The 13,843-nt window shown below is 55.7% G+C and overlaps 1 protein-coding gene across 1 annotated transcript; it reads left to right on the forward strand.

The window, feature by feature from the left end:
* Positions 1–540: 540 nt before the first annotated feature.
* Positions 541–11,071, forward strand: LOC145512357 (uncharacterized). The gene is made up of 6 exons (XM_081506101.1): positions 541–571; positions 789–1,268; positions 2,894–3,010; positions 5,718–5,807; positions 7,551–7,642; positions 10,761–11,071. The coding sequence occupies exons 1-6, from the start codon at positions 541–543 to the stop codon at positions 10,941–10,943; spliced, it is 993 nt and encodes a 330-aa protein (XP_081362227.1). The 3' UTR covers positions 10,944–11,071.
* Positions 11,072–13,843: the final 2,772 nt, after the last annotated feature.

Here is a 13,843-nt window from a genome sequence, read left to right on the forward strand (position 1 = left end):
TTCAATCCTTGGGTGGGGAAGATCCCCTGGAGGAGGAAATGGCAACCCACTCCAGTATTCTTGCCCGGAGAATTCCATGGACAGAGGAGCCTGGCGGGCTACAGTCCACGGGGTCAGAAGAGTTGGACATGACTGAGCGTACGGTCAGGGACCATCCTTAACAGAGAGCCCAGGCAAGGCGTGTTTCCCCACCTGTGTGCCCATCCACAGGTGGGTCTTAATTGTCACCAGCAGCCCTGGAGGTGGAGGGGACATCTTGGGGGTGTGAGAGTAGGCCGCTGTGAGCAGCAGTGAGTGTGTGGACGTGCCTTGAGGTCACTGTGTATGCAGGGCGGGCCCCCAGCGCCCAGACATCAGTACCACCACCCGGACCCCCGGGCATCCAGGCCCCTGGGTCTCCGCGGCTCGGCAGTATAACACGGTGCTTCCCTGTCAACCCCACCTGCCTCCTGGAAGACCTGGGCCCGGGCTGGGTCCGGGTGGGGGAGGGGAAGGGGCGCTGGGGGCGGCGGCCCAGGTGGAACCCCCGCCAGGGAGACAATGATCCAGGGACCCCGGGCTCACGGAGCGGGTGTGAGACCAGGATTTCCAACCCTCCAACCCTGTTAGTAAAACCGGAGCCAGCAGGAGCACTGCACTCTGGGCACTGTTGTAACCACCCGATCTGAGTCCCCGTGGGCCGGGGCGGGGTCGGTGGTCGCGAGCCGCTCCTTCCGTGCTTTTGTCCCGGGGGTTCCCAGGCGCGTTTTCAGGGAACCCCCACCCACACCGCCCCCGCGGGACGCCAGGGAGCGGCGCGGAGCCAGCCCGCCCCGACTCTGTGCCCCTGGGCAGCCCGGGGCCGAGTCGCCGCCGGGTTCGGGGGGGCGCCGTCCCGCCGCCGGGGCTCCGAAGGGTCTGCGCCATCCGGGCGAGTGCGCAGTGCGGGCCGGGGGGCGGCGGGCGGCGGGCTGGCGCCGCGGGGTCGCCGCGGGGAGGGCGGAGGCGCCCCGCCCGGAGGTGCGGGTGTGTTCCGGGCGGCGGGGCGCGGGCGCGCGCGCCGGGGAGCCCCCCGAGGAGCCCGCGGCTCCCCGAGGGCGGCCGCAGTCCTCAGACCCTTCTGAGGCGCGAGGCGGGCGACTCGTGGTCCGAGGGCTCCTCGGGCCGCCGGGAAGAGAGCAGGCTGGAGGGCAGCGAGGAGGACTGGGCCGTGCGGGTGAGGGCCTGGCTGGGCCTCCTCCCCGGGCAAGTGCAGGAGGAGCAGGCGCCCGGCCCGGAGACGCCAGGAGGTACGAGGGCCGGTCTGCGCGCCGCGCGGCTCCCATGGCGGACGAGGGGCTTTGGGGAGGCGGCGGGGCCGGGGGCTCCTTCCGGATCGGCCTGAGGCAGTTCAGGAGGCTGACTCGGGGGAGCCTAGACGGGGGCCTGGGGGAGTGCGGAGGGGCCTGGAGCCCCTCGGAGCTTTCGGGGGCACCGGAGCAAGCTGGCGAGAAGCGCGCTTGCCGGAGCGTTCCTGAGCCTCGGGTGTCTGCGCGCCCGCGCCTGCGGCCGGCGGGGGCCGGGAGCGCGCACCTCTGGGGGAGACCGAGGGTCTGCCCCGGGGGGCAGCCCGAGGGGATCCTGTGTCTGGAGGCCGATTCTGGCTTTGCAAACGTGTCTGCCCAGGCGTCTGTGTCTTTATGCCCCCGTGTCCAAAGTATCTGTTTGAAAAGAGGTGTTTCTGCAAGTTCGTACGTGCGTGTGTCTGTGTGTGTGTCTGCCCGGGTTGTCTGCTCTTTCAAGCTCCGTGAACCTGAACCTGCACGTTTGTGTGTGTGGATCTGTGAGCGGGTCTTAGCGTTTCCAAAAGGCCCGCGAGCTGAAGGGGTGACTCTGATCTTCCAGGAATGTCTGTGACTGCAGTGTGGGTGTGGGTATGTGTGTGTCTGTGTGCACGCCTGGGTGTCTCTGAGGGTGTCTGAGAGAGACACGCCAGGGTGTCTCTCTGCATATCTGTCTGATTTCATTTCCTAGTAGGTTTCAATTTTTTCCCAAGCCTATAAGCTCAAAGGAGTGATTCTGAGGTTTAAAGAAAACCATCTGGAGAGAGTGTAAAGGGGAGTGACCGTGGGGGGGGCGGGGTGGCCCGAGAGGGGGAGGCCTCTGGGGGATGGGTCCTCAGGTGAGACTGGGGGTGGACCCTGGGGTGTCAGACAGAGGTGGTCTGGGTGTCCCATAGAGTAGCCTTTGAGATCTAAGTGTGCAAATGTGTGTCCTGAGTGTGTGTGCCTGGAAGTGCCCAGTATTTGAAGCTGTATCTGCACATCTGTGTGTGTGTGTGTGTGTGTGTGCGCGTGTGCCTGAGCGTTCCTGAACCTCACGATGTGTTACTGCCCATTTGCGTGTGTTTCAGGATCTACAAGTGCAAAGTGTGTCTTCATTTGCACACGTGGGGCTCTGGGGCCAGGGGTGTGTCTGGGAGTTGTTGAGAGTGTCCCCCTGTGAGTCCCGGGCAGGGGGTCAGCTCGCGGGAAGGAGTCACTGTGTGTCTGATCCTGCAGGACCCAGCCCCTCCCCCCACCCCCGAGGGTCCCCAGCGCCCCCCACCCCTGGGTCTCTGAAGCCTGAGCCTCTGCGGCTTTCCCAGGAAGGCCTGGCCCGACAGTGGAGGAGGGGCGCTGGGGGAGGGGCCGTGCGCTGAGGTCCAGTAGGGACAGTTCATAAGAGGGACAGTGATGCTGGCAGGCTGGGGGTCTTCCTGGAGGAAGAGGCCCGGGACCCTCCCCACGAATAATGGAATTGCAGTGAACATTCCAACGCCTGTGCGGGTGTCAAAGACCGTGTTAACCACCTGACTTAACGTTTGGGGTTGGGGGCGGGGGCCTTGTGTCGCTGGGCAACCCAGCCGCATTCATTCTCTCGGGTTTGTCCACAGGCTCCGCGGGCATCCTCAGAGCCAGCCCTGTCCGGGCGTCAAGGAAAAGCACCGGGCCCCCCATCCCGCTCGTGCCCAGGGTCGAAGAAAGACCCGGGTCGCGATGTCAGTCTCGAGGTCAGTTCCGCGGCCGCGGTCCTGAAGGGTCTCCGCCTTTCACTTCCGTGCAGGATGGCGCTGCAGGGGTCTCCGCGGGGAGCACGGGGTGGGGGGCACCCAGGGAGGATGTGCGGGGGCCTCCTGGGGAGTGGGGCGCAGGGGTGCGGCCTGGGGGCCACTGAGACCCGATGGGGAGGGCGGTGGCGCCCCTTGAGGAACCAGGCCTCCCTGAGGGCCGTCTCACCTTCTGAGCCTCCCGGCCCCTCCCAAGTCTGAGGGTTTCTGGGGTCACCAGAAGGAGCCACGACTGCAGTGGGCAGAGGAGGCTGGGGTATCTGCAAGAGGGGATGGCGGTGACCCCCTCCAGGACAGCGGAGGGGGAGCTGGGTCCTGGTCCCCAGGTTTTAGTGAGCACAAAGGATAGACCTGTGGACTTCTTAGTTTGGGGGAAGAGGCGGGACTTTGTGCAGGACACAGGAGAGGCCAGGTGGGAATCAAGGGTCCAGGCACAGCCCTGACCAAAGAGAAGATTGAGAAATTATCTCTGGGGGGAGCCTGTTGGGACAAATAGGGGCAGAGAAACTTCTGGAGGCATATGTAGGTCCTCCCAGGACGCCTGTGATGATGTGCTGCTAACTACGGCCGTCGGAAATGGGCTTGTCGACCTCCAGGGACTTTGGGGGGTCGTGTCTGGTTTTGGGGGTCCGGGCGCCTGTCTGAGGGGTGGCCTCCGGGGGAGGCGCCGGGGCTGGGGGGCCGGGCTCAGCGGGCAGGGACGGTGGGCGCGCGGCTCTGGATCTTCCCCTCTGGGGCTGCAGGGCGGTGTGTCCGCCGGTGGCTCTCGGTTCTTGCGAATAAACTTCTGGGCACCCAGGGTGCCCCAGACGCTTGGAGCGCGGCATGGAGAGCCGGAGTGCGTGAGAGGCCCCGAGGGGGCCACCCCGTTCCTGGGGGCTCGTCCCAGCTCTGAAGCCCACCTGACCTGCTGACCAGCCCCTTGTCCCTGTGCCTCGGCTGCTCTGTGGCCCGGGGGCCTTCTCCCTCCCGCGGGGTTTCTCTCCCCCAGACCACCTGGCCCAGAACGAGGCCCTGGACTGATGGGGGGAGAGGTCAGAGGTCAGAGGTCAGGCTGGAGGGTGCCAGCATCAGAGACAGTGATTCAGGGAAGGTGGGTGGGAGACGGTGGGGGGAGGCCCTCTGACCGCTCCCCCAACAGCGATAGAGTTGGATCCGACCCAGGACCGCCTGAGTCTGGGTCAGACCGTGTTCTCGACACTTGACACGCAGTTAATCCTATTCAATCCTCACGTTTCCTCATTCGCTCATTTTGTTGGGGGGAAAGCTGACAGCACAAGAGGTTAGATACCCCCAAACTGGGGCGCCCCAGGTAAAACACAGGACCACACTTACATTGGATTTTCAACAAATAATGAATTACCTTTTAGTATAAATACATCCCAACTATTTCATGGGATTTGCCTATACTTAAAAGTATATTGCCATGAAATATTTGGGACGTACTTATACTAAAAGGTAATTCATTACTTGTTGAAAATCTAATGTAAGTATTCATCCCGTGTTTTACCTGGAACGCCCCAGTTTGGGGGTATTTAACCTCAAGCATGTAAATTATCATGTGTGAAACGAATCGCCAGTCCAGGTTCGATGCCTGACACAGGGTGCTCGGGGCTGGTGCACCGGGATGACCCGGAGGGATGGGACGGGGAGGGAGGTGGGGGGGGTTCTTCCCAGGTAAAACACAGGACCAATACTTACATTAGATTTTCAACAAATAATGAAATACCTTTTAGTATAAGTACATCCCAAATATTCCATGGGACTTGCCAATACTGAAACACAATTTAGCAGAATAAATACAAAATGAATTTTATGTCATGTAGAGACATGACCTAGGCAGTGTCTGGAGACACTCATGCTGAAAATGATCTATGTGTCTGGAACTCAAATCTCAGTGCACTGTGTCTCTCTTGCTGCTGTTGCTAAATCTTGAGCTCCCCCGGCTAGTGACTGGCAGGCTGGAATCCCCCCTAGTTCTCACCCCCAGACACACTGGCCCAAGTCCTGCCCAGGGTGATGCTGGGGCGGAGCTGAGGACCCCACACTGAGCCTGTGCCGAGCACCCTCCCTGCAGGCCGGCCCCTCCCCAGGGCTGTACTGGGGGGTCTGGGGCCCGGCCCCTCCCCTTCACTGCAGTCCTGAGGGCAGGACTGATGCCCCCTGTACCTGGACGGCCCCGAGGACAGGGAGGGGAGGGCCTGTCTGGACCCCTTGGTCAGGCTGCCTGGTAGCCCTGGGAAGGATCTGGAAGACAGGCCTGGGAATGCTCCCGGAGTGCACTTACTGAGTGCCTGCTGTATGCCAGGCTCCTGAGGCCCTTCTGATACCCAGTCAGCCGAGCTGCAGCTTCCCGGCCCCAGCACTCTGTGTCACGGTTTTTCTAGTTTTAGAGGGGGGTAAGCCCCAGGTACCACAAGCCCTGCCCTTGTCCTTGCCAGGCACCATGGCAACCGCTCTCCCCAGATCACACTCTGGGCCTTGGACGGAACCAGGAGGGAGGCATGGTCAACAGGTCCCCTTGGATGTTGGGGACCTGGAGACATGGGGAGGGGATGGAGCTGTCTGAGTCCACCTGACCTCTGAGAGCCACACCCGGGCCCCCTGGCTCCACCGCCCAGGCACTAACTGCTCTCTCTCCTGTCCTCAGGGAGCAGCAGTGGAGTCACCATGCTGCCTCTGAGCACCATCGGGGGCCGGGAAAGGGAGGAGGTGCAGACCAGGCCTCCACAGAGAAGAGGTGAGACACTCGTGGGGTGGAAACTGTGGGCAGGCGGGAGTGCGGAGGGCCTCAGGGAAAGGCTGATGGGGAAGGGATGACCCTGAAGACTGGCCCCAACCCCAAGTATCTCCCATTGGCTTCTCGTAAGGAGGGGGGCCCTGGGGGCACCCAGTCATGGTAGCTGACGTGATGATGGTACAGCAGATATTGGCGCAATCCGCCGTGTCTTTCCCCACGTATTTTATCAAATCTGTAGCAACCTGTAACCATCACACAAAACAACAGGCATGCCTCTCCGTCGCTCAGCTTCGTAGTTCCTTCCCCAGACATAGCTACTTTCCAGCTCCTTGTCCAGTCTTCTAGAATGTTCTATGCTCACTCATGGAGACAAGGATGTGTATGTGTCTGTTACTGTGTATTATGTCTGATATACGGGTGCATACTACACATGCCACTTTCGTTCATACTGGGTCTTGTTTCATTTAGTTCTGATCTGACACTGAGAATCTTCCAGTCACAGTCCCAAGGCTTTCCACACATCCAGTCACACATGCTTCACAGTGAGGGAGGGACAGGAATTACCACCTTTTCAAATGGGAAATCTGAAGGGTGACAAGTGTGAATCATCAGCTCACAGTGGGATCAGAACCCTGGCCATCTGGCCTGGGGGTCTTTGACCTTAAGCACTGTGTCCCCTGTCCATCTCGAGGACTCTCCCCCTCAGGATGCCCGGTTTGTGTTCCAGCTGCCTGGGATTCCACAGTCTCTCTGTGCTATGTGTGTGTGCTCAGTTGCTTCGGTCATGTCCGACTCTTTGCTACCCTTCAGACTGTAACCCTGCCAAGGTCCTCTGTCCATGGAATCCTCCAGGCAAGAATACTGGGGTGGGTTCCCATTTCCTTCTCCCAGGGATCTTCCTGGATCCAGGGATTGAACCCAGGGCTCCTGTGTCTCCTGCACTGGCAGGCAGATTCTTTACCACTGAGCCATCAGGGAAGCTTAACCAGGTTCGTGCAGGTGGCCATTTGGGTTATTCCCAGTCTTTGACGATGACAATATATGCAAGTAGAAACAGGACTCTACTTGGGTCACATTGCACAAGGGGGGGGGGGATCCAGGACTATATGTTTAAAAAGGGAGGTGGAAGTGTCCGAGGGGACGTTTGCACAGGTGGCCTGGACAGTCCTCCAGAGAGAGGCCAGGAGTGGAGGAGTCTGTAAGGAAACAGATGGATTTGTGGGCAGCTTTGAAATAGCAGGACCTTTCACTCCAAATCGACGTGTCTGTCTTCTTCGAGGAAACCCGAGTGTTTTCTGGAGAGACGTGCCCCACTGGCACCTGCGTATCAGCTTTGCCTTCCTCCTGGGCACGGGCGCCCCAGGGCGTCACTATCTCCAGAGCTCCTGTTGTCTAACTCCAGCCTCTCCACTCACTGACATTCCCTGTCTGTTCCCTGAGGACCTTCAGGATGCAACTTCATGCATCTCTGCAGGCACTGCTGTGCAACCTCCCGCAAGGGTCCTAACCTCTCTGTTTCCTTATCGCTAAAGTTGGATGAATACAGTGCCCATCTCAGAGAGTTATTATGAACAACCAAACAAGCTAATGCCTGCAAAATTCTTAAAAGCGTGCCTGACACATAGCATGTACCCCACACATATTAGCCATCTTCACTGGTTTCATGATAAACATCTTATTATTATCGAGTTTCTCAAGCCTCAGCGGGCGAGATAGCCTCATGCCTCTTTCTTCCTCGCTCAGCCCTGCCTTTTGAGAGCACTACTGGTCGGCGAAGGGAGCCCACCAGAAAGAATGCAAGCGTGTCAGCCAAACGGGCGCCGACGTGTCCCATGGTGAGTCTGCTTGTTTTCTCCTTTGACCTGAGAGGTCAGGCTTCTCGGCCAGCCTCTCCGCCCAGCAGAGACCCTTGGGTGCCTGGGTGCCCTGTGCCCCTCCGCCGTCCCAGATGGGACCCCTTCCTGTGGAGGGGATGGTTTTCCTTGAGGGTGCTGCCCTCTTTCCTGCCTCCTTCTCTTTGCTGATTCCAACCTCTGCTCCTGTATCACCTCCTCCATGAAGCCGCCCTTGACACTGCCTCCCCGATGCCTTGCCGTGCTGAGTTTCTTCAGCACTATTACTGCTACTTGAGATTACACTGTGTATCTATTTGCTCCTAATCTGTCTCCCTTAGGAGAGTAGTTCAGGGGGAGGATGCCAGCAGGAACCCCCGTGTTGTTCAGTGACACATCCCCTGCCTAGAGCAGCTGTAACCAGCGTCCTGCACTGTATACACTCGGGCTGATTAAATGAAGGAATGAATTAGGGAATGGTCCCTCCTGCGGAGACAAGCATGGCCTTGTCCACCTGGATACCATTCCTCCTTCTCCTACTAACCCCCTTGACTTTTCTGGGGGGACCACCTGTCTCCACGCACTTTGGATGGATCTGATCCCACCCATCCTCAGACCAGCTCCAGGTACGCCCCTGACCAATCAGAGCCGGCGGTGCCAAGGTTCCCTGTGATTGGGCCTGGGTTGGGCACGTGACTCACCCTTGGCCAATGAGACGTCTGCTCTGTCTCTGGGCTTCTTAACAGGCAGAAGGGAGCCTGGAGGGACCCTGGTGAGAACCACGGGGGCCGTGGGGAGGGGTCAGGGGAGGCCCTGGGTCAGATGCCTGCTAGAAGGTCTTTCCTGTTAGTGCCTGCAGAACTCCTGGGAAGGACTCGTTAGAAATCATGTTAGAAAAGAACGTGAGAGTCACAGACGGTATAAAGATCATTCAAATTTGCCAATTGCTAACATTTTTTCTGTTTATGTATTGTCTTTAATAAAATGTAATATATATGTATATTTATTACAGTATATCTACACATAATATACCTAAGTGTGTATCGCCTTAGAAATACAATATTCTGTTGTATAAGGGTGGGGCTGTTGTCACCTTCCTGCATTCAGCCCTGACACACATTTCATCTTATCCCTGTATCGGTTTTGATATTAATAATATGCTCCATACTGTCCATTTGGCATTCTTTTCCCTCCAACACTAGGTCTAGTTGTGTGTGCAGGGATTGTACTTAGTGACGGATCTGTAGTTTTCTTTAAGCTAGACAGTCTCCAAAGCCTTGTTTGCCTTTTATGAAGGCATTTTGGAGTCCAGAGTCACCCCCATCCCATATTGTGGTTCATTGGGTGTATTTTTGACCATCTCCCTGCGAATGAGATTCCGGATAAGCTGTGATCTCTGGAGCACCACCTAAGTGATGCCGTGTCCTTCTCAGAACATCACATTTTGATGCCCATGAGGTCTGTGCGCCATCACTGGTGATGAGAATTTTGAGCCATTGGGCCAAGATGCTTGTCCTATTTCTTTGGCGAATAATATCTGACTTTCCCATTTGTAATAGGAACTCATTGGAGAGACACTTGTAGATGCACTAAATAACCTAGAAGCAGAGAGAATTCTGACTGTTCCTTCCAGGTCCTTTGCTCACCTGTGTCCTCCACGGAACCAATCATGAACTGAGGTGATGCAGGACCCTAAGGGCCCCAGGCCAAGTCACCTGACCATGGGCTTGCAAGGGGAAGACGATCCCTCCCTTTCCCCAAACCTGGAGAACACAAGGAAGGGATGAGGTGGTGCTTCTCCTCCAGAGGCGGTTTGCCCCTCAGGGGACGCCTTCAATGTCTGGAAACATTTTTGTTTGTGACAATTGAAGGGGTCGTGCTAATGGCATCCAGGGGCCAGGAATGCCGCTTAGCATTTCTGCAATGCTCAGGCCACCCCTGCCCCACCCATCGCAAGAAGGATCTGGACCCCAAATGTCACAAGTGGGAAGGGCTGGTAACCTGGGGACAGGAGAAGGACGGATCTGCAGAGGTGAGGGCACTGTGTGGAGGGAACGCCGTCCTGCCCACCCCAAGCCTCCCAGCTGGCATCCCAGCCCTCTGAGGCTAAGGGCCCCAACTCCAGAGTCTCAGCACTGGGTTCAAACCCAGCTTCAGCCACTACCAGCTGTGGGGCCCGGGACCAGTTCCTGAACTCCTCTGTGGCTCAGTTTCCTCATCTGTGAAACAGGGTGGTAGGAACCCCACATGGGATTACTAGGAAGATGAAATGAGTTCACATCTGTGCCGCGCTTACCTGGAAAATGGGCTTCCCAGCTGGTGCCAGTGGTAAAGAACTCACCTGTCAGTACAGGAGACACAGGTTTGATCCCTGGGTTGGGAGGATCCCCTGGAGGAGGGCATGGCAACCCACTCCAGTATCCTTGCCTGGAGAATCAAGAAGGTTATGTACTCACTTCTAATCCTGAGTTCCCCATACTCCCCACCTATACGTCTGATCAAATGTCAGAGTGGGAACGCTTACCAGTGCGTCCCTACCCCTATTTCCTCATCTGCAGGATGGAGAAATAAGATCGGAGGCCACCTCATGAGGGTTAAATGGGACCTGACATGTCATTCAGGCTGAAGCGTCCTAAATGCTCAAAAACCACGGGATAGAAATAGTAGTCCTCCCAGAAATTACTACAGCTTCAATACTGCCAGCACCGTGGGTGAGGCTTTCTATTGGGAAGAAGTGTTTAATTTTTTAGGAAAGCAGATGGTTTCAAGAAAACCAGCAAAGCAAACATTGTCACAGCTGACGGGTTTCCAGCTCTCACAAAGCGGCAAACATTGTTACATTTAATGATCCTTTTTTTGGATTACCTTGTTCAGTCCTTACGCGCCTCTGTGAGGGAACAGTTACTTATAGTCCATTATACAGAAATGTAAACTGAGGCCAGGGAAGGGCAGGTTATCTGCCTCAGGATCCCCAGCTATACTGGGCGAAGAAGGAATTCAACCCGAGGTGGGTCGCCCCTGAAGTCCGTGCTCAGCCCCTCGAACTAAGGGCGAGGGGCCCCTCTCCCCCTGGGCACTAAAGTTCTCCTCTCTCCTCTCTGTTATCTTTCTTTTCTTCCAGCCGGGTTTTTGCTTCACCTTCTACATGGATTCGAACGACTCCGAGTTTGATTCGCAACCTTCTCCTGGAAGTTCAAGAGCTGGCTCGAAGTACACCTCCCCTTCGAAGCCTCGTGCAAAGTATCAGGAGATCCAGGCCTGGGAGTGTCCCCTGTGCTGCCTCAGCGTCCTCTACATTTCCTGAAACCTGAGGTCCCCCCGGCCTCCCGCTCCAGGCCACCTGCGCGCCCCCCAAACATGCATGCTGGGCTACCGTGATGTGAAACCCCCAATATGGCGGCTTCAATAAACCCAACTCGCTCTCTCTCTCAAGGCTGTGGTCTGTGTGTGAAACTCCCAGGGTTGGGGCGGTGCAGCTCTGTGGAGTTGGGCAGCCAGGGTCCTTTGACCTTGGTGCTCTGTGCCACTTGTCTGGAGAGGGCTCACCCCCTACACCCAGTCCAGCTCCTGGTTCCAGGGCAAGTGGGGGGATGAGAAGAGGGGAAGACATGCTTCAGTCCTTCAAAGGCCGACTCCTACAAGAAGCCCAGATCACTGTTCCTCACCTCTCGTTGGCCAGAGCGGGTCACATGACGACATATACTTGTAACGGATGCTGGGAAGTGTAGTCCCTAGCTTGGCAATCCTGTGTCACCTAATAGCTGCCATCATTAGAGCAAAGTTGTGTCTGTACTTAGCGCAACTCCACGACCCTGTGGACTGTAGCCCAGCAGGCTCCTCTGTGCATGGGTTTTTCCAGGCAACAATAGTGGAGTGGGCTGCCATTCCCTTCTCCAGGGGATCTTCCCGACCCAGGGACTGGACCTGCATCTCTTGTGTCTCCTGCGTTGCAGGCAGATTCTTTACCCACTGAGCCATCAGGGAAGCCCTTTTACAGCAAAGGAGAATGGCTATTGTTTCCACCACTGACGAGATCTGTTATGTTCATTTACTCCCAGCCACCAGGCTGTGCTGAATACAGGAGTGAATAAACTTATTCTTCAGTTCTGTATCTCTGTCCCAGTGACTAGGATCTCCTCCCTTTTTACACAAATATTTAGAATGATGAACATTTTAGAGCACCATCCATGTGGGAGGCACTGAGCTAATGTCTTTACACATTTTGATTCCCTTAATTGCATTCTATTATTATCCCTCTTTGTGAGATAAAGAGAACAGAGAGTCCACATCACTTGCTTCAGGTCACACAGATCTGAAGGAGGCAAGCCAACTTTCCAACCCTCTGGAGCAGGCTGGCTCCAGAGTCTACGCCCTTAGCCATCACAGTATCCACCGCACAGAGGTGCACGGAGGGAGATTCCCAGACGGCCACACAGTTGTGAGTCAAAGAGCCTCTTTCAACACTCAGACCTCCCAACACTGCCTTCACTTACCTCTTCAGATGCTGCAGAAATACTTGGAACAGGTGTGTAGCACATATCTGTAGCCACAATAGTGCCAGTTAACAACCACCACCACAGAACCCACAGAAGGTGTTCACTGAGGTGGCAACGCACATCGTGCGCGCTGTGAGTTTCCGTTTAATCTGGAGGATTCATAGCCCAGTTGACAGCCTCTCAGAGAGCTGTGAGGAACTGCTCCAAACAGGTAGGTACGAGGTCTGTTTATAAGGGATTTTTGGAAAAGGGGTCCACGCAATCACGTGCGTTACAAGGTTCCTGTTGATTATATTGCATGGACATCTACACTAAAGACTGTAGTTCTTTTCTAAGTAAAAAGTGCAGTTTGGGCAGAAATGTGAACAGATATGCTTTTTATAAAAAAATATAGTTTATGAAAATTTAAATCCTGTGAAGTGTAATATAAAAATAGTAATATATTCTTGATATATGTGCAAAATTTGAAACAACCACCTTTAAAAACAGCTTTCATGAGCCTGGGTATCTTTCCTACAAATTGGGGGTCATTTTAGTTCCTATTTCATAGGACTCTGGTGAGGGTTACTTGAGCTCGTCCATGTAAAGTGCTCAGCACCACACCTGACAGATGGAAAGTGCCCAGGAAACCAATCATGACACAGACCTTTCAGTGACCACAGAATTGCATTGGAGAGGAATCCAGGTTTAGTTTTCTTGCCTCCAGCACAATAGCTTCCTGTGGATCCTTCAATGTAAAGGAATCCAGGACATTTCAGTGGCCCCACATGGCCAGTGGCTACCGCACTGGACGCCGCAGATACAGAGCATGTCCGTGGTCACTGAAGGATCTGTGTCAGGACTGGCTTAGACCGCTTGTGCTGTGCTGAGTGCTCAGCCGTGTCCAACTCTTTGCGACCCCATGGACTGTAGCCCGCCAGGCTCCTCTGTCTATGGAATTTTCCAGGCTGGAATACTGGAGTGGGTTGCCATTTCCTTCCCCAGGGATCTTCCTGATCCAGGGATCGAACCCGTGACTCCTGCGTCTCCTGCACTGCAGGCAGATTCTTCACCAACGAGCCACCAGGGAAACCCTGTAGGCCTCTTAGATTATCAGAATGATCCCACACTGTAGCCCCAGAAAGTGAGGCTGTGGGCTTGCTGCTGGGAGAGCCTGAAGGAGCACAGTCTCATGGAGCATCTCATCGGTGGATCTTGGGGACTCTTGGGTCCACGCAGGGCCCTCTGGGCACTTTGAGTCTCACGGTGGCCAGTGCCCTGCCCACAGGACACCTCCTCTGCCTGGGCCAGATTAACCAGTCGGCGACTGCTGATGATAGATAAATGGTAATATGTCCTGAGAGCTTCCGCCTGTCCCACATGGTGCTGAGCACTTTACGGAGATGCTCTCATGGACCTGTCACCAGAGCCCTGTGAAATACGAGCTAATATGATCCCCAATTTATTGGAGCGAAACACACGGCTCAGAGGAGCTTTTTAAAAACACTACCATTTTAAATTTTCTGCCAAATTCCACACTATGTGCCTACTTGTGTATTACATTCTTTCAATTCATAGGATTCAAATGTTCATAAAATATTTCTTTCTTTAAAGCACTTTATCTGTTCACTTTTCTTCACAAACTGTCCTTTTGCCAGAGAGCAGCTTGGGTTTATGTACTGCAGGAGCTGGTACAGAAAACTCTCCAGGTCAGAGGTGGGCAGACTAT

This window comes from Giraffa tippelskirchi, chromosome 7, assembly GCF_054371585.1.
Source record: "Giraffa tippelskirchi isolate mGirTip1 chromosome 7, T2T-mGirTip1v1.2.pri, whole genome shotgun sequence".
Lineage (NCBI taxonomy): Eukaryota > Metazoa > Chordata > Mammalia > Artiodactyla > Giraffidae > Giraffa > Giraffa tippelskirchi.

Coding starts and splice junctions, on each gene's coding strand:
- LOC145512357 (XM_081506101.1), top strand. CDS start 541: ATGATCCAGGGACCCCGGGCTCACGGAGCGG. Junction 572..788: donor ACCCCGGGCTCACGGAGCGG/GTGTGAGACCAG, acceptor GCGGGACGCCAG/GGAGCGGCGCGGAGCCAGCC. Junction 7,643..10,760: donor GGGCGCCGACGTGTCCCATG/GTGAGTCTGCTT, acceptor CTTTTCTTCCAG/CCGGGTTTTTGCTTCACCTT.